This window comes from Tiliqua scincoides, chromosome 16 (genome assembly GCF_035046505.1).
Source record: "Tiliqua scincoides isolate rTilSci1 chromosome 16, rTilSci1.hap2, whole genome shotgun sequence".
NCBI classification, from domain to species: domain Eukaryota; kingdom Metazoa; phylum Chordata; class Lepidosauria; order Squamata; family Scincidae; genus Tiliqua; species Tiliqua scincoides.
This window is the reverse complement of record NC_089836.1, coordinates 2,466,122-2,486,121: the sequence shown is the minus strand read 5'-3', so window position 1 is coordinate 2,486,121 and position 20,000 is coordinate 2,466,122. Positions and strand designations below refer to the sequence as shown.

At 49.8% G+C, this 20,000-nt stretch overlaps 1 protein-coding gene and 1 pseudogene across 11 annotated transcripts in view; both read left to right on the top strand.

The window, feature by feature from the left end:
* The window catches only part of FNBP1 (formin binding protein 1), a 105,414-nt gene that overhangs the window by 18,337 nt on the left and 67,077 nt on the right, over positions 1-20,000 (top strand). For all 11 annotated transcript variants that reach the window (XM_066610495.1, XM_066610502.1, XM_066610501.1 and 8 more), the window contains exon 2: positions 19,569-19,684. In XM_066610495.1, coding sequence (XP_066466592.1) covers positions 19,569-19,684 — 116 coding nt within the window. The remainder of the gene's footprint in view (positions 1-19,568; positions 19,685-20,000) is intronic.
* Positions 8,307-8,426, top strand: LOC136635681 (5S ribosomal RNA; annotated as a pseudogene).

The window sequence follows — 20,000 nt, the reverse complement described above, 5'->3', positions numbered from 1 at the left end:
ATGTTTTGCGCTAACTCCTGTTTACTATATCAAGTCAAGTTGTGCTTTTCTGGTCTCCACCCACTAACCTTTTCTAAAACATTTCTGCCTTTTAGAGAATGCAGCTGCTGGGCATTTATTTAACAAGGCAATAGCACAATCCTATCTTGCGCTGGAACAGGAAAGCCAGGAGGCCTGCGTTGTATCCAGCGCAAGACAGGTGCCAAAAGTGGCTCAGCTGGAGGGAAGAGGAAAGCCAGCATCAACACATCCAGTAGCAAGGAGTCCCACAGATTGATTACACACTGGGTAATGAAATATTTTCTTTTGCATGTTCTAACTCTCCCACCGCTCAATTTGAGTGGCTGTCCCCCTGATTCTGGCATTGTGTGAGAGGGAAATGAACATCCCTCTATCTATCCCGTGCATAATTGTATACATCTCGCCTTTATACGTCCACCATTATTACTATAGGAGCCTGCTCAGTTCTTGCAATCCACATCGGAAACACTGCTCTCTGGACACCCGTTGACCTGGTTAGCGGGCAAAAGTGACAGGTCCTTTTGGGTGGTGACCCACTGCCCCCCATCCAACTCAGACCCTACTGGTTTTTAGGGCCAATTTTAAAAATTGGCAGGGTCTTCCGAACGTCCTCATTTGTTAATTGGCTTTAACGTCACTTTAGTACTTAGAAATATTGTATCATCCGTTCTACCCTCCATATCTACTTTACCAACGCTTCGCGCACTGGAGAGGACACTCTGTTCCAGAACCACCGTTCAGAGCGCGGTACTGTAGTCTTCCGAGACTGAAGGATGCCAACAATCATCCATTTGGTGGCCACCTTCATTTTGAAGGCTTTGATCTCTCAGAAAAGCAGCCTACAAATTGAGCAAGGAAAGAACAGATGTATTGATTGGAGAATCCCTGAGAAGTTCCTAAGGATCCCACATACCCATCAAAAACGCTGCTATATCTCGTACACGACCATAGACATTTCTACGCAAGGGCAAGGAGACTAAGAAATATGGGCTAATCCGCGTATAGCCCCTCGAGCGCAGTTAAAGAAAGCCCTATTGTATGCGTCAGGTCACAATCAGAACTGCCTGAAATCTGTCGAAACTCCAATATTAACTGCAGATTAAGGCCAAACCTTGATGGCTGAGCCAAGATGGCCATATGGTGCTCTTTGGGCATTTATTGCTGAGGACAGCAAATAATGACTAAGTGTGCTCACCATTCTGAATGATTGGGAGCTCTAAGCTAGATGCCTTCCTTCACTTAACGCTAAGAGAGATCCATATTCTTGACAACCCTTCCCCCCCCAAACAAGTGACTTATATCCGTGGATGGAAATTAATTCTCCATCAATGGAATGGCTAAGCAACACCCCACGGATCAGGCATTTTTAATATTTAATGGCATCGGCTATAAACCTCGAGGGTAGCCCTGGACTTTTCTGAACGACTTTGAACTAAGCCGCGCGGCCAACAGAGGAGGCAGTTAAGCCATTTCAAGTCGCATTGACGTCGGCAGCCGATTTGTAAGCACATGCTTAACCAGGGGCGAGAGCTCATTGCGGCACACCCACGATGGACCTCTTCCCGTACCAGACCGGACAGAATAAATTGCAAGATCATACACACAGCCTGAATGCAGGGGTGTCACTAGGGTGGATGTCACCCCCCCATTCACTTTATTTATTTATTTAAATGCATAACAGTACAGTTCATCCAAGCAATCGATAACCAACAAAAAACCAGTGGCCAATTTGATGACACACAACTGAACAGGAGTCCTGATTTTAGATCTGATGCATGGGAAATGAGAGCTGACTCATTAGTTATCCAAGAAGAAACAGCTGGCAGCCAGCTGAGAAATGTGCCTAAGGACACACATTAATGTCTAGGTAGCTATTGTCTTTCCAGGGGCCGCTTGTCGGTCACTCATCTTGCATCACAGCCTATGCAGATTTCCCAGGAGCAAGTTCTTTTAAACAAAATGGGGCTTATTATTCTGCCTGAGTAGGCATGCTTAGCGCCCAAATATGCCTTTCTGTTTGCTGGGGATGTTTTAAATTACATTTTTCTGTGTTGATCCCTTTGTTTTAAAACCATGGCAAACCAGTCCCAGAGTTTGGGCTGGAATGAGCTAGATCTTCAAGTGAGGTATAACCAGTTTCAAAACGGAGAAGTATAGTAAGCCCTCAGTATCTCTGGGGTATCCGTTCCAGGACCTCCCACTGATAACGATTTTTGTGGGTAATGGAATCTGGGTGGAGGGTCTTGCGGGACTGTGAGGCCCTCCAGCTGTGGGCTCAGCACCGGTGGATAAGGAGGCGCCACTAAATACTCCAAGGAAGACTTTTAACTTTGTTTTATTGGCTTGTCATAGTCTTATTGGGGACTGGGCACAAGAGGGTGTCATTGCAAGTTCCATTCTCAGGGCTTTTCCAGGACTGGGGCTCCACGCCAGGCAGTTTGCTGAGGGGCCCCCTGAACCTGGAGCCAGCTCTGCAGAACACCAAGCAAAGGCTTAACAAGAAACCGGGAGCCTTTTGAGCACTTCCTGATCGTTTACCGGCTCTTAGGGGACGATCGGCGTTCTCCGTTAGTTTCTGTGTGTCCTGGCAAATGGGTTGTTTTCTCTAATTGAAGCAGACCGATTTGCAGCACTCCCTCCCACAGGTCCCCCCGCAGAAAGAGCAATTGCATAGTTTAGCCGCCGTGGAGGTTTCGCTCTCTCTCCTTCGCCTCCCCTCCTGTCGCATATCTGGAGCTGCAGTCAGGAGATGCCAGCAAGGGCCAAATCATATATTACGCTCCATTCATCCAACACAATGGTGAGTGGCTTTCCACCAACTCCTTTTTGGTAGGAAGCCAAAAGCAGCTGGGAGAGGGTGGAATCTTGAGTGGAGTCCCCACTGGGAAGGAGGGATTGTGTAAGTACTTTCCCTCTGGTTGTTTTTCTGCCCCAAAGCATTCACTGTGCGGGGCTGTCCCCAAATCTCCTGATGCTGACCCCCTCACCTGTTTGCTTGCCCATCACGTCCACTATTCCTCTTCCTGGAACTTTGGAGGAGTGTAGAGTGGCAGGCTAGAACAGCTCCCATGACTCTCCTCTCTGTAAGATGTTCTAGCTAACCACTCTTATCTCCCCCACCCCTCTTTCCAGGTCATTCGGAAGCAGAGGTGGGCAGAGATTGACATGGCGCTTAATTCTGAAAAGCGGAGGGCGAGAGAGGAAGCGAGTCGAGGCAGAAAGCAGTGGGGGAGAGAGAGGAGGCCCACCCAAAATTGGGGGCATTGGCCAAAGCCACCCCTCCAAGGCTAAAGTCTACATGTGGTTTTATCTCCTCTCAAACCCGCAGCCCTGCCGACCATTCAAACTGCGCAGGCCTGCGTCTCAAAGCATGATGGTGGCAGGCTGGATCTTGCCACGTGGAGCTCTTTGCCCCTTTCTCTGCTCCAGCCATCCCTCTTGCCTGCGGAAACCTCTGTGGGGCAAAGGGGTTCTGAGAAGCCTTTTGGATTTCCTGCTCGCCGCGTCAGCACCGCCTGAGGAGCTTGAATCATCCCCTGCCACACTTAAGCTGAGAGCACTAATGCTCTTTGGCATGATCAGAACTCGTAACTCAACCTCTGGAAACGTCCTCCTGCGATTTTGATGGGTCGGAGTGCCTTTGGGGGATTGTCGAGAGAGGCGGCAGCAGGAGAAGGAGGGTTCCGCAGCACACAGGCCTTGCATGTATGGCTCTCGCAGGGCGCCATCAAGATTTGCTGGGGAGTAAAGGGGTCTTGGATTGGTGAAGAGGTGACAGGGAGTGGCGACCCTGCTTGAGTTGTCAGCGTTGCCCATGGCCAATGCACAAACGCTCTGTGTTATCTCTGAAGACCAGACGCAAGGGAGCACAGGTGTCTTGTTGTCTTGCCTGGTCCCTGAGCCATCTGGTGGGCCACTGGCAAGTGGAGGAAGCCAGACTGGATGGGCCTTTGGCCTGATCCATCAGGGCTCCTCTTATGTTCTGAAGGGTTGCTCAAGTGTCAAGGGTTGCTCAAGGGTTGCATCAGTGTCAACCCTTGCATGGACCACATGCCGCACCTGATCCACCAGCAGCCCCCCCTGCTGGTGAGGCTCCAGCAGTGCTCTGAAGTAGCCGTGTGGCCCGCCTAGGTGAGAACAAGACCAGAGTGCCTCATCGGGAGACCGGGATACAAGCGTGTATATTTCAAACGTGCCCTCTTTTTTGGTGGTCCCGGTTCCGTCTGCAGCCATGCGTGCAAAAGTGTGCAAGTGAAAGAGATCCCACCACCCCAGAAACGGCATAATTTAATGGATGTTTGCGTTCCAGCTGAATTATTCATTGCCTCGGCAGAACAAACGCTCTTGTCTGTTTTTGTGGTGGGTCAGCAAATGTTTCTCCCTTCCTTTCCCACCTACCTCCGTGCATTCATTTTGTTCGGCGAGGACTCTCGCTCCTTCCAACTGCCTCCAGTCCCTTTTTGTCGAGGAACAAAGCGTTTGCTGTGTGGTGTAACTGTTGAGACCGGAGCTATGGTGGTTTAAAAAAAGCAACATGACAAGCCAGCCTTGTGTGTTGTTTCCCCCCCACCCCCAAATATTACATGTTTATTTCAGAAGATTAATTTGTTAAGCAAAGCAAGGGGTTTAAATAACTTGTGGGTGTTGTAGTTAGTTGGGTTGTAATACCATACAACCTGTGGAAGGTTGAGATTTTGAAATTAGGGTTGGTGTCTATGTTCGGGATGCCATTCTCTGTTTCAAGTTAGAATATTGGTTTGGCCTTCCGATCCAGTCAAAGAGGAAGGGAAACTGGGCAGATCTGATACCTGCCTTCAAGATTGGCTTGGGGTTGGGGGAGGGGAGGACCTGGCTGTGCCACCTCCTCTTCCTGTGTCTTGATGTCTGGATGCTAAGGCTGCAATCCTAACCACACTTTCCTGAGAGTAAGCTCCGTTGAACAAAATAGGGCTTACTTCTGAATAGACCTGGTTAGGATTGTGCCCTAAATTGCTATAGGGTGACCTGAGCACCTGCATGGGATAAAGCTGGAGTTCGGATTTAAGGCAATACCTATTGCACATCCTGAATATTTACTAAGTCGGTTTTCTTTGTAGCCTCTTGGTTTGCTTAGTGCTGTAAGATTCTGGAAGAAGATGAGAGACAGGAAGGTGTGGTCGGTCTGTGGAACTCCTTGCCACAGGATGTGGTGCTGGCGTCTAGCCTAGACGCCTTTAAAAGGGGATTGGACGAGTTTCTGGAGGAAAAATCCATTATGGGGTACAAGCCATGATGTGTATGCGCAACCTCCTGATTTTAGGAATGGGTTAAGTCAGAATGCCAGATGTAGGGGAGAGCACCAGGATGAGGTCTCTTGTTATCTGGTGTGCTCCCTGGGGCATTTGGTGGGCCGCTGTGAGATACAGGAAGCTGGACTAGATGGGCCTATGGCCTGATCCAGTGGGGCTGTTCTTATGTTCTTATGTGTCTGTTTGGGAGTTAGACCTGGAAGAACCAGGTTCAAATCCTTGCTCCGGCACGAAGCTTCCTGGGTGACCTCGGGCCAGTCACTCTCTCTCAGCCTCACCTATCTTACAGGGTTGTTGTGAGGACAAAAGGAGGGAAGAACCAGGTACACCACTCTGAGCTCCTTGGAGGAAGAAAGGGATAAACGTGTGTGTGTGGGGGGGGGAAGTTTCTTAAACAATAGTCCTAAGTGCACTGAGTAAGGCTACAATCCTAACCACACTTTTCTGAGAGTAAGCTCCACTGAACAAAATAGGACTTACTTCTGAGTAGACCTGGTTAGGAATGTGCCCTAAGGAATAAAAAGCAGAGCTTACTTCAGAGTCAGCACACACAATTCTTTAGCAATCCTATCTATTTCCTATAGTGTGCCTTCTGTCATCTATTCAACCTTGGGCTCTGCCGCTTGCCTAGTCTCCGCCGGCGAGTAGAAATCCTTTCCAGGAGATCAAACGGGTGGAGCTTTTGGACATTGGAACAGAGCTGTGGGTTCTCTGCCCTTTGCCCCTCTGTGCCACGGAAGCCGAACTCCCTTCGCCAGGGAAACAACCGGAGATTCCAGCCTGGAAATGCAGAATTAAATTTAATTAGGTTTGATGTGATTCCTTTAGGACTCAGTCGAGGCAAGGGTTATTTTTTTCTTGGTCTTCCGCTGAACTAGGATCGGCACACTCTGGCGATTGTGCAGTTGTTAACTTCTGTTGTTGTGAAAGCTGTTGTCATTGTGAGTTAAGCCCCATCAGAAACGCACATCTGTTTCTACAGTCCTGCCAGCCGCTTTCCCTCCCGTTTGTTTTCGGTTGCTTGGAAAGGAGCATCTTTCTGGGCAGCCTCTTCTGGCTGACATCTGGATCCCATTGCGGCAAACTTGCCCTGGGCCTGAAACCTCACTGCTTGTAAATGTACTTTGGGGGAGATTGAACTGCGGTTCCCATTTGGCGCCCTGCTTTTGATGACTGCCAGGCGACCCGTCGGCAGAATCGGTGGTTCTTCAAATATCATTAGCCACCTTGGTTCTTTGGTTGTCCAGACAGAAAGGCGAGATATTATATTAGTATGTTCGTCATGATGGTTGTCATGATTATATTAGATGGTTCGTCATGATTATATTCGTATGTTCATCATCATCATCCTTCAGTCTTGAAAGACTCTGGTATCGCACTCTGAAAAATGGTTCTGGAACAGCGTCTAGTGTGGCTGAAAAGACCAATTCGGGAGTGACAATCCCTTCCACACCGGGAGCAAGTGCAGCCTGTCCCTGGTCTGTCTCCCTGGCTATGGGCCTTCCTTCTTTGCCTCTTTGCCTCAGTCTATTGGCCAAGTGTCTCTTCAAACTGGGAAAGGCCATGCTGCACAGCCTGCCTCCAAGCGGGCCGCTCAGAGGCCAGGGTTTCCCACCTGTTGAGGTCCGCTCCTAAGGCCTTCAGATCCCTCTTGCAGATGTCCTTGTATCGCAGCTGTGGTCTACCTGTAGGGCGCTTTCCTTGCACGAGTTCTCCATAGAGGAGATCCTTTGGGATCCGGCCATCATCCATTCTCACGACATGACCAAGCCAATGCAAGCGTCTCTGTTTCAGCAGTGCGTACATGCTAGGGATTCCAGCTTGTTCCAGGACTGTGTTGTTTGGAACTTTGTCCTGCCAGGTGATGCCGAGGATGCATCAGAGGTAGCACATGTGGAAAGCGTTCAGTTTCCTCTCCTGTTGTGAGCGAAGAGTCCATGACTTGCTGCAATACAGAAGTGTACTCAAGACGCGAGCTCTGTAGACCTGGATCTTGGTATGTTCCGTCAGCTTCTTGTTGGACCAGGCTCTCTTTGTGAGTCTGGAAAACGTGAGCGGCTGTTTTGCCGATGCGTCTGTTTAGCTCGGCATCGAGAGAAAGAGTGTCGGAGATCGTTGAGCCAAGGTGCACAAAGTCATGGACAACCTCCAGTTCATGTGCAGAGATTGTAATGAACATATGTTAGTATGTTCCATATATGGAATGTATGGATTATGGAACATATATTAGTATATTATGAACAAATAATGTGTTTTTAAAGTAAAGGGAGGGGGAAAATACCCTACCAAATATACTGTACTAGCCCAGCAGTTAAAGAGTTAAATGAGGACTTGGGGGGTGTTGGCGCTCCTTAGTTTGTACTCAGTGCAATTTCCTCCTATAGTGCATTCTAATAGCAACTCATTGTCCCTTCCGGGGCTCCAATCCTATGAAATTTTCCCCCTCTTGCTCTTTCCAGTTGGCTATTGAGTTTCTGTCCTGGTCAGCGGTTGTTTTGGGGGTCGATGCATTGAGTTTTATGTGATTTGATGGTCTCTTTTTTGGGGGGGGGTTGCATTTTTCATCTCTCACCCGAGTCCATCGTTTTCAGTTCCCATAAACTTGTTCTCGGAAGATGGCCATGCATGAAAGCTTTGGGGATCTGAAACTATTGGCCTTTTAATGTTTTGTTTTGTTTTTAATGTAATGGAAACTTTCACTACAGGACTGAGTCAGGCCTTTGTATGGTAAGACATAAGCTGGCAGCGGCAGAGAGGATTATTCCTAGCCTTTCCCGAAGATAACTAGGGACTGAATTTGAGTGGTGGGCCTTGCTTTTGCAATGAACATGGTCACCAAGTCAAAACTATTGTCTCCTACCAAGGACTCCCGCATATACACGCATGTTTCCTTTCCCGTTTGAGAGACTGGAAGGTGGCGCCCTGGCTGGAGGGTCCCATCTTTCCTCCACCACTCAGAGCTGGACAAGAGGTGGAAAACTTCCAGCAGCCATCAGGGTGAGCAGCAACTGTTACCCTGCACATGCCCGATCTCGTCTGATTTCGGAAGCTAAGCAAGGTCAGGCCTGGTTAGTACTTGGATGGGAGACCGCCTGGGAATACCGGGTGCTGTAGGCTGATACCATAGTCTTTCGAGAATGAAGGTTGCCAGTCAACCAACCATCAGGGTGATCTGCACTAAACTAATAGTTGCTACTCCTGGTGCACACCCAGTCTTCTTCAGCCAGGCTGTTCTTATGCACTGATTTCCAGTATTGGTGAAGAACAGAACCTCCACGTCCAGCATCTGTCTATCTCCCATCCATTGCAGAGGAGCAATGGCAGGAGAGAAGGATGCCATCTTGCTCGTGGGCTTCCCTGAGGCAGCTGGTGGGCCGCCATAGAAAACAGAATGCTGGACTAGATGCCTCCCCTGGACCTGATCTGACCAGGCCCTTCTGACATTCTTAGGAAAGTTCGACCACTTTTGCTCTTCGGTTAATGTTCCATCTTTCTCGCCGTGGCACCGTGTGAGGTTTGCATAACCAGATAATGTTTTGGATGAGGATTTGAATGGGGATCATTACCCCAGCTTGCAGGGAGGGCATTATTCCATGCAATGAGGAAGTTGGAGGGCAGATTTTAGTGTTTAATGTTGAGATAATGTTTTAATTTTTGTGTGTGTGGCTTTCCCAGAAAGCCAGCAGTGCGCTCAAAAGCGACTCACATTATGGAAGAAAAGAAATCCATCCATGTCGTGGACATTCTTTGGTGTCAGTTCCTTTGCTCTTTCTCAGCAAATGATATAGCAGTGGGGCCCATTACACTGCTGATAGCTGTGTGGCCTAGTGGTTAGAACGTTGGACTGCACTTACGTGTCCCAGCGTGTAGGTTGCTCCCTACCCAGCCCCCCTGCAGGCATAGAAAATGGCCTGCGACTGTGCTGGCATGCACTCAAAGGGGATGTGATCAAAGCACCCTGCTTGTGAGTCTTTCAGTTCTGGCCACAAGCATCAAATGGAAACTAGAGCTCGTTTGTCTCTCAATGCATCTGAAGCTGTGCTGTGGTCGGTCCTTATTCTTGCCTTGTCCCTCTCATTTCCCCTCTGACTGCTCTGTCCTCCTGTCCAGGTATGTTGTTCTTCTGATGGCCGCTCTCAGTACATACGAAGCTGCCTTTAACTGAGTAAGACCTTTACTCTGTGTATCCCAGTGTATCCCTCTTCTCATGAGATTTGGGCACTGCCATCTTGGATCGTGCAAGATTCCATAAGAACATAAGAACAGCCCCACTGGATCAGGCCATAGGCCCATCTAGTCCAGCTTCCTGTATCTCACAGCGGCCCACCAAATGCCCCAGGGAGCACACCAGATAACAAGAGACCTGCAAGGCTTCCTGGGAATTGTAGTTAAGAACCTAAGAACAGCCCCACTGGATCAGGCCATAGGCCCATCTAGTCCAGCTTCCTGTATCTCACAGTGGCCCACCAAATGCAACAGGGAGCACACCAGAGACCTGCATCCTGGTGCCCTCCCTTGCATCTGGCATTCTGACATAGCCCATTTCTAAAATCAGGAGGTTGCACATACATATCATGGCTTGTACCCCGTAATGGATTTTTCCTCCAGAAACGTGTCCAATTCCCTTCTAAAGGCGTCTAGGCTAGACGCCATCACCACATCCTGTGGCAAGGAGTTCCACAGACCAACCACAGGCTGAGTAAAGAAATATTTTCTTTTGTCTGTTCTAACTCTCCCAACACTCAATTTTAGTGGATGTCCCCTGGTTCTGGTGTTATGTGAGAGTGTAAAGAGTGTAAATTTCACAGGATCCAAGATAATAGTGCTTGGCTGAGCCGGGAAGAAGAGGCTGCGGGGTGCTGTGACCCCAATAAGTTTAGGAACCACTTCCAAAGTGCCGAAGCCAGGACCAAAAAGGCTCTTCTTACAGGCGCCCATCAAACATTCACCAAACCAGGTACCTGCAGTATACACTTGGAACTTTTCACAAGCTGAGGCAGCCCAGCCGTAAGGTACTGGGACCCTGTGCCCCTAAGAGGGTGTGTGTGTGTTGAAGCCATGTGCCTCACGGTCACCAATGGTGACCAAAGTACCAGGATGGTGTACTGGTTTTGGAGTTGGACTTAGCCAGTTTCAAAAACCAACTCAGCCACGAAGGTTCCTGGGTTTCGATGGGCCAGTCACCATCTCTCAGCCACACCTACCTCGCAGGGTTGTTGTGAGGACAAAAGGAAGCGAGGAACTATGTACACCACCCTGAGTTCCCTTGCGGGGAGGGTGGCATAAAAACGTGAAAAATAAATTTGTGTTTCCCGACATAGTGCAGGGTATTTAGCTAAGAGCAGAAGTTCCTTGGAGCTGCAGGGACTCTCCAGCTTCCACTTGCAGGGACTTGCAGGGACTTGCAGGGACTTGCAGTCCACTGCAGGGACTCTCCAGCTTCCACTTCCAAATGACCTGGAGACAGGGTTGAGCAGTGAAGTGGCTAAGTTTGCAGATGACACCAAACTTTTCCGAGTGGTAAAGACCAGAAGTGATTGTGAGGAGCTCCAGAAGGATCTCTCCAGACTGGCAGAATGGGCAGCAAAATGGCAGATGCGCTTCAATGTCAGTAAGTGTAAAGTCATGCACATTGGGGCAAAAAATCAAAACTTTAGATATAGGCTGATGGGTTCTGAGCTGTCTATGACAGATCAGGAGAGAGATCTTGGGGTGGTGGTGGACAGGTCGATGAAAGTGTCGACCCAATGTGCGGCGGCAGTGAAGAAGGCCAATTCTATGCTTGGGATCATTAGGAAGGGTATTGAGAACAAAACGGTTAGTATTATAATGCCGTTGTACAAATCGATGGTAAGGCCACACCTGGAGTATTGTGTCCAGTTCTGGTCGCCGCATCTCAAAAAAGACATAGTGGAAATGGAAAAGGTGCAAAATAGAGCGACTAAGATGATTACGGGGCTGGGGCACCTTCCTTATGAGGAAAGGCTACGGCGTTTGGGCCTCTTCAGCCTAGAAAAGAGACGCTTGAGGGGGGACATGATTGAGACATACAAAATTATGCAGGGGATTGACAGAGTGGATAGGGAGATGCTCTTTACACTCTCACATAATACCAGAACCAGGGGACATCCACTAAAATTGAGTGTTGGGCGGGTTAGGACAGACAAAAGAAAATATTTCTTTACTCAGCGCGTGGTCGGTCTGTGGAACTCCTTGCCACAGGATGTGGTGCTGGCGTCTAGCCTAGACGCCTTTAAAAGGGGATTGGACTAGTTTCTGGAGGAAAAATCCATTATGGGGTACAAGCCATGATGTGTATGCGCAACCTCCTGATTTTAGGAATGGGTTAAGTCAGAATGCCAGATGTAGGGGAGGGCACCAGGATGAGGTCTCTTGTTATCTGGTGTGCTCCCTGGGGCATTTGGTGGGCCGCTGTGAGATACAGGAAGCTGGACTAGATGGGCCTATGGCCTGATCCAGTGGGGCTGTTCTTATGTTCTTATGTTCTTATGTTCACTTATCGAAGGGACTGTTGACTTGCATTTTTGCAGGCTGCGATCCTGCGCATGCTGCCCTGGGAGTCAGCCCCACTGAGCACACTGGGACTTCCTGCATAGAGTTGGACTGTTAGTCTCTAAATTGGCCATAAGGAGACCTCATTGGGAAATGGCTGACCTTGATGTCATTGGCTGGCCAGCCCTCCTGAAGGAGGGAAGTTTGGGGAGGTGGGTGGGTCATTTAAAAAAAACCGTATCGCCATTGATCGGGTCCATATTGCACACTTCCGTTCCTGGAATGGTTTTGACGAATGCTTCCTGTACCCATGCGCCCTGGAAAGCATCACCTGTTGATGTGTGTGATGGCAGAGGGTGTAAAATTTCCTGTTCTCTCGCCCACAGCTCCCCTACACTTGCTGTTTCATGACATACATTTTTAACCAAGCCCTGCTGGATCCAGGCCCTGGGTCTAGTTTGTTCCACCACCTTTTTCTGCTCAGTAACGCCCCCCCCCCCCCCGGGCGTGCAAGGGCACATGAGATGAAGAAATTAGCCTGTCCTGCCGTGATATCCCAGCAACTGGATTCAAACTGGAGAAGTTGTGATTCCCAGTTCAATCTCTTAGCTATCAGGCAACTCCAGTACTGGGAGGCAGCTTTGGCTACAAAACCACTGAAGAACTACCTAACCTACCTTGCAAGGTTATTGTATGTAAAAGGAACAGGCGCTGCTTGTGCTGTCTTGAGCTCTTCGAAGGAAGCATGGGGAAAATTCAAATGATCCTTTCTGATACCTGTTGGTCCTTTGAAAGGCTCGAGTCTTCCTCCATGAGACACAGACAACTAGTTCATGTATTCCCAGCTGGCCCACGCAATCTCCTGCATAGCTCTCATTAACGGAGAGTTGCTGACTTAATTAACCAGTAGAAAGCCTTTCAACGTCGGAGAGAGTGAAGCCAGATCTAAACAGCCTTCTGTTTCTCCGTCAGTCCTATCCCAGGTTTTTGGAGAACGTCTGCAAAACGCTGTACCCTGGGGGGGGGGGGAAGAGAGAGAGAAATGAACCCAAAGTTGCCAAGTGGGAATTTGAACCTGGGTCCCCCGCTCTTAGATGGACTTTCAGATGTAAACAGCCCCAGGAGGACTCTATCTCTCGTTTTTGTCTCGCCCAGTGTCCTGTCGCCTGCAGTGATGTCCTCAATCGGGTGGTGAAGGCAGTCATCGCCCTCCCTGGAGGTGGACTCCAGCACCAGACATCCAGAGAGATGTCTTCAAACATGGAGGTTGCACCCTTATTTTTTATTGGCCCCGGTCTCTCTGAAAGAAGGATCCAGCAGGAGATGCTGGCCTTAGGAGCTGCAGGGCCCAATGCCAATCATTTTTACAGGGCCCCCACCTCCCTGCAAGGACCCCCTATTCACTGGCGTGAGTGGCTGCAGCAAACCTGGGGCCAGTGGTGCCTGTGGAGAGCGTGGAACCCGGAAATAGATGGTGATGATGTCACTGCCAACTAAGAACATAGGGACATCAGCCCTGCTGGTTCAGACCAAGGGCCCATCTAGTCCAGCTTCCTGTGTCTCACAGTGGTCCACCAGATGCCTCTGGAAGCCCACATCTGTAGCCTCTTGCCACTTCCTTGCATCTGGCATTCTGAGATAGCCCATTTCTAATACCAAGTCCACCTGGGATGGACTTTTCTTCCAGAAATCTGTCCAATCCCCTTTTCAAGGCATCTAGGCCAGACACCATCACCACATCTTGTGGCAAGGAGTTCCTCTGCTTCGGGGGGGGGGTGATTTCGGCCCTGTCAGACCCATGGGCAGGCAGAAGGGCCTCATGAGAGCGCTCCTCACAGCGCAGGCCTCTGCATGGGGATTCACCTCCCTGCAAAGTTCCAAACTGGTGGTTCTTCTTCCCAGCCATTGGGCTCCCATGTTCCATGATGATCTATGAGTGCCAGACAAACAATGGTTCTCGTTTTTCTTTTTTGGGGGGACTGACCACTAATGGAGCCAGAATACTGGGTTAGACAGGTGTCGTTGTCCAGACACTGCTGTCACAGGAAAGCACCTCCTGCGGCATGGTCTCAAGTGAGCCGCTAGCCAGGGCTTGAGAGAGCGCTGTCTCTCCGGCACTCCTGATTCGAGGAAGTGCCTGCCAATGAAAGAACCTGTCGGTGCTGGAGAAGCAAATTCCCATTGGCAGAACAGACGGAGGAACGTCTCACCAGCAGTGTTGCTATAGCAGCATTGCAAAAGCTGCCTCTGCCAGGCTTAACCCTTTCCCTCCCCGCAGCACGCCGGCGGGGAACTCGCAAGGCCTGCAAACCGTGTCAGTGTTTCTGAGCGCCACATCTCAGTCACCTTCTGGATGGAACTCTCTCCCCCCCACATCGCCATGAGCTCTAAAAGAGAATTCAACGTATTGCTTTCTATTGACGTCAGAGGTGCCAATGGCAGAGAGCTTCTGAAGAGCGCCGGTTTTGTGTTCCGAGCATCGCCATTGTCACAGTGTCTCTTGCCTTGCTGGGAGGCTTCACCTTCCTCTCCTCTTTGGGATGCAGAACCAGGACAGAAAAAGGAATGGGTGGCTGGACCTGGTGGGATGTCGAATAGGTGGACAAACCAGGGGATGGACGCCCGGGCAGAGGATCGTGGCAAAGGTTCAAACCACACATTTATAAATGGCACACTTTCTCCGGTTATGGGAAGCGAATGTTTCTTGCTTTGTACAGTAAACAGCATCTGGATTGGGCCACCCCCCCCCCCCAGACTGTGTCCCTGGTAGAACAGGGTGGGGTTAATCCTACCTCTTTGACACTGTCCCAGTTCAGATGCCCTCCTACCTTTCTTGGCTGTTACGTGTCAAGGAGGAAGGCTATTCATTTGAACTCAACCCAGAGGCATTTGCCCATCACCAAAGGGAGAGTTGACTTGCTCATCAGAAGGCATGCATTGATGTTGCAGCCCTCTGTCTAGCCCAGCCACTGTCAACCACTATGCCATGGCACACTGGTGTTCCGCGGATGTCCCGCAGGCGTGCCATGGGAGTTTGGGGGAGGATCATTTGTTAGTAGGGCCACTGGGGGGTGTGAGTCCCTGCTGTCAGTGTGGTGGCTTTGTCAATTGTCCAAAAACCAGTGGTGTGCCGTGACAATTTTAGTGGCTTGTCAGTGTGCCTTGAGATGAGAAAGCTTGGTAATCGCTGGTCTAGCCATAGATTTTTTTTGGTGAGAATGTGATGTGGTTTTTGGTGCTGCCACAGTTGTGGCTGTCTTGCTTGAGGGGGGAGCATGTGGGTTTCGTCCATATTGATTGCTGTTTTCTACACTCTGACTGGTACCTGTCCAAACCCTGTTCCCGTTCCTCAAAGTTCTTAGCCAGGAACTGACCTGTGAAGTTGATGCTTGGCAGGTTTCACGGCACACTTTCCTAGGGGTGATGCACCTCACTTTGAGATCCTTTTGCCCCGAAGCTCCTCATCGGCTACATCTTTGTCTGCAAGCTTCATGCGCCGGCCAACTTTCATGCACCGGTTTCTTGCTAGGCCTGGCTAGCTTCTGAGAATTGGAGGAAGTGGTTTTCTTTCATGACCTGCTTATGGTTACTTTCGGAGGAGCTGCAAGGTCTGAGCCAGTTTCTTTTTCTTGGGAGTAAACCAGCATAGCGTCATGGGCTTACACTAACATACTGCAGTATTCTGGGCACTTGCATTAGAATATCAAGGGGAATATCGTTTTGTCCAGCATCCGGAATCCGTCCTCTTGGTCAAGCAATATAAAGTAATTTCGGTGTCCAAAGAAGCTTAGTCCGAAGCGATAAGACAATGTGGTCATGTTGCAGTCCTGCCCAGGTAAATAGACAACAGTGTCGTTGTATTGGAATTTGTGTTGTGCCAAAGCCTCTCCAGTTGCAATTAAGAGGTCAGTGATCGTAATTTTTGTTAGGATGTGGGGTTTTCTGCCTAAAAGGTAGTGGGGACATTTGAATAGTTCTTCTAGATTTTATTGTGGCTTGTCCCTCCCATTCATGCTCCTGCTTCAATCCCCCCCCCCCCGCTATTCCCTCCTCCCTGGATCAGCCACAGCCAATCAGAGATCTCAGAATACCAGCCAATCGGGGATCACGGAAGGAGCAATGGTAGTATGCCCTAAGGTAATCATTTATGGTAAGGAGAGGTTTAGGGCACAATCCTAACCAGGTCCACTCAGAAGTAAGGTCTATTTTGTTCAATGGGGCTTACTCTCAGGAAAGTGTGGTTAGGATTGCAACCTTAGTAGACCATTGCTACCCATTTCCTCAGTCAGGCTGCTGGGATTGGGGCTTCTTCTTCCCTCCGATGCTCATTCTCTCAAGACCTCGGGAACTAGTCGCCAACCGACAGTTTGCAAAAGGCAGCTTCAGGTGCCAATGTAAAAGCATCAGAAAGAAACAAGTGAAGAAAGGGAGAAAGGGGACATCAAGACAAATGGGGAGGAATAGACCCATGGCTATAGGGGTGATGTTAGCAAATGAAGCAGGGGGGAGGGTGCTTGTCCATGTGTCGTAACCCAAAGCAGCGACCCCAAAAGGTCATCTGCAGTTGGTGTTGCCTCTGCTGGAAGTAGCGTACTCATCCAGAGATGGCTTCTAGGGCTGGCTGAAATCACCACTAGCAAGCCCCAGTCATAACCTCCCGCATCACCAAAGTCCCAAACTGCCCCATCCCTGTACTCTGTTTTCCATGACATCCTGACCGGTGTTCTCGAAGCAAGGCCGAGAAACCTTCTGACACGTTGATTTATATAACGGCGAAACATCGGGGACTTCTCGAAGAGCGGCTGTCGTTCTCTGAGAGACGTCTCCAGAGCCCGACCCAATCTGGGGTTCGGATGCGGCTGGCTTGATTAAAAGCAGACAGCGTTGTGGGTCGGGGAGGAGAACTTCCAATCCTAGTGTGGTCTGTGCGCAAAGGATCTGAAAGGAGGGTTTTATCAACACAGCCGAGGTCACTTGTTTAGGCTGCTGAGAGGCTGTCTGTGAGTGACTTCATGCTCTCCTCGTACGTAAGTATGACGGTGCACAGGATTCTCTTGCTCCTTGCCAAGAACCAAGCTGCTGGCATAATCTGGAAGCCTGTGCGCATCGTCTCCCTTCCATTGTACAGGTGGCAACACTTCTGAGCCAATTGGCCAAGCTGGCGCGGAGCATTCATGACCTAAGCATTTCCACGGCTTGGAGGCACAGTTCCTTTGGAGTGTTTGCTATCAAGTTTTGGGGAGGGAAACTTAGGGAAAGTTGTCAGTCTGGTTGGGGCTCAACCCTTCCTCACCTTAGGGACTGTGTATCTTTGTGGAGCAGGCTAAGAATTTGGGAGAGATCCCATAAGAACATAAGAACAGCCCTGCTGGTTCAGGCCATAGGCCCATCTAGTCCAGCTTCCTATATCGCACAGCGGCCCACCAAATGCCGAAATCCCGAGAGTTAGGGAAGCTATGGGGCAGGAACTCAGGGGCAAGGTGCACTACCTGGTCCTGCTTTCAGACAAGACCTTGTGGGTTGCCACAAAACATAACCTGAAATTTCCTTGAGCGGGAACCAGACTTCTATAAACAGCTTCTATTCCATTCGCCCCCAGGAATGTGGAGGAGAGGTGTGAGTGACCTCAAAGGCTGAGCATATCTACATCCTCTGCCCAACCCTTGGTCCCGGCAGCCTTATGAGACTGCTGTTGGAGTCTTTGACTGGAGACGAGAGGCTGTAGGCGATTTGGAGACCTTCTTTCCAATTTGGATGCGTTGCTAATTTACACATCACAGTTGTTGAGCAAAGTTGTTGAGAATCTTAAAGGGAACTCGTTGGACTAAAAAATTGCTGCACTGCTTACCGAGGACTGGAGTAATGGTAGTAGTTGGCAAACTTCAGTCTCGAAAGACTCTGGTATCACGCTCTGAAAGGTGGTTCTGGAACAGCGTCTAGTGTGGCTGAAAAGGCCGATTCGGGAGTGACAATCCCTTCCACACCGGGAGCAAGTGCAGTCTGTCCCTGGTCTGTCTCCCTGGCTATGGGCCTTCCTTCTTTGCCTCTTTGCCTCAGTCTGTTGGCCAAGTGTCTCTTCAAACTGGGAAAGCCATGCTGCACAGCCTGCCTCCAAGCGGGCCGCTCAGAGGCCAGGGTTTCCCACCTGTTGAGGTCCACTCCTAAGGCCTTCAGATCCCTCTTGCAGATGTCCTCGTATTGCAGCTGTGGTCTACCTGTAGGGCGCTTTCCTTGCACGAGTTCTCCATAGAGGAGATCCTTTGGGATCCGGCCATCGTCCATTCCCACGACATGACCGAGCCAATGCAGGCGTCTCTGTTTCAGTAGTGCATACATGCTAGGGATTCCAGCACGTTCCAGGACTGTGTTGTTAGGAACTTTGTCCTGCCAGGTGATGCCGAGAATACGTCAGAGGCAGCGCATGTGGAAAGCATTCAGTTTCCTCTCCTGTTGTGAGTGAAGAGTCCATGACTCGCTGCAATACAGAAGTGTACTCAGGGCGCAAGCTCTGTAGACCTGGATCTTGGTATATTCCGTCAGCTTCTTGTTGGACCAGACTCTCTTTGTGAGTCTGGAAAACGTGGTAGCTGCTTTACCGATGCATTTGTTTAGCTCGGTATCGAGAGAAAGAGTGTTGGAGATCGTTGAGCCAAGCAAGGTACACAAAGTCATGGACAACCTCCAGTTCATGTGCAGAGATTGTAATGCTGGTATTGTATTGTAGTTTCAACCTGAGAAAAACCCCTTGAGATGACTTTTTACTCAACGATGTGAAGAACTTCCCCTTGGAAATTCTTCTACTGCTGGATTTTTGATTCAGGGAGGAGCCCCTGGTTTCGTTGAATGAATTTAGTGATGTAATGACTGGATAGCAGTTAGGTTGGGGCATTTCAATGTTGTCATTAGCCCCGAAGCTCCCTTTCGGAGGAGTGTACCGTGCAGGGTTGTTGTGAAGATTAAAAGTAGGGAGGGAGGAATTGTGTGTGTTGCCCTGAGCGCCTCAGAGGAAGGGTGGGTTTTAATAAAAGATGCAGTAATTTCTCTCTTGCAGGAAATTGTCTTGAGAAATTGAGGGCGTATGTCAGGTGTTGCCAACCTGTGGGCCGTGGGCTGGATCCAGCCTGTGACCCAAAGCCGGGGGTGTCCAAAGTTTTTGGCAGGAGGGCCACATCTTCTCTCTGACACTGTGTCGGGGGGCCGGGGAAGACAAGAATTAATTTACATTTCAAATTTGAATAAATTTACATAAATGAATATATTAGAGATGGAACTTATATGAATGAATGAAGGTCTTGCAATAGCTCAAGGCCTATAAAAGGCCTTGCACAAAGCAAGGCTGGCCTTTCCTTTGCTGCCTCTGCTGCATCACAGACATGAAACTGCAAGCAGTCATCCCACAGCTCACACGAGAAGTCAAACAGTCGCCCTCACGCTGAGAGCAGTTGCGTCAGGCCAATGGGGGCCCCAACAAATCTCCAGAGGGCCAGAGGCTCATTGGAGACTGGGGGCTCCCTGAGGGCCGCATTGAGAGTCCTCGAGGGCCGCAAGTGGCCCCAGGGCCGGGGTTTGGGCACCCCTGCCCAAAGCCATCTGGCTTGCCAGTTTGCCAAGCTGTAGCTTGGCAACTCGAAGGTTCGATGACAGCATGAAGTACTGATCTCTACTGAGAAGGAAGCATCCATGATATTCTCCTCTATGCCGAGGTCTCCTGATGAAACCGTCTCTTTCACTCTGGTTCTCCTGCAGGATCAGTTTGACAACCTAGAGAAACACACGCAATGGGGGATTGATGTGCTGGAGAAATACATCAAGTTTGTGAAAGAGAGGACGGAGATCGAGCTCAACTACGCCAAGCAACTTAGGTGAGTCGGATTTTTTGTTTCGGGAGTCTCACTTTACCCCTGTAGACCAGGCAAGGCTTTCCCAGCTAAGGTCCGTGGGCCACATCCGGTCCACCCCCACATTTTGACTGGCCCGCTGAGCCCACTAGCAGTATAATTTGCATGTGGTCCGCCCACTTCCTCCCCCCCCCCCACTGTCATATACTTGTCTTACACTCCCAGGGTTTTGGGTGCTCAGAGTTCTTGATTCCTGAACCCTAGAGCCCTCAAAGATCCCTGTTCGGTAGAACTGCCACCACCCTGTAAGAGCCAGTGCCTCAGTCCAGGGACACCGAGA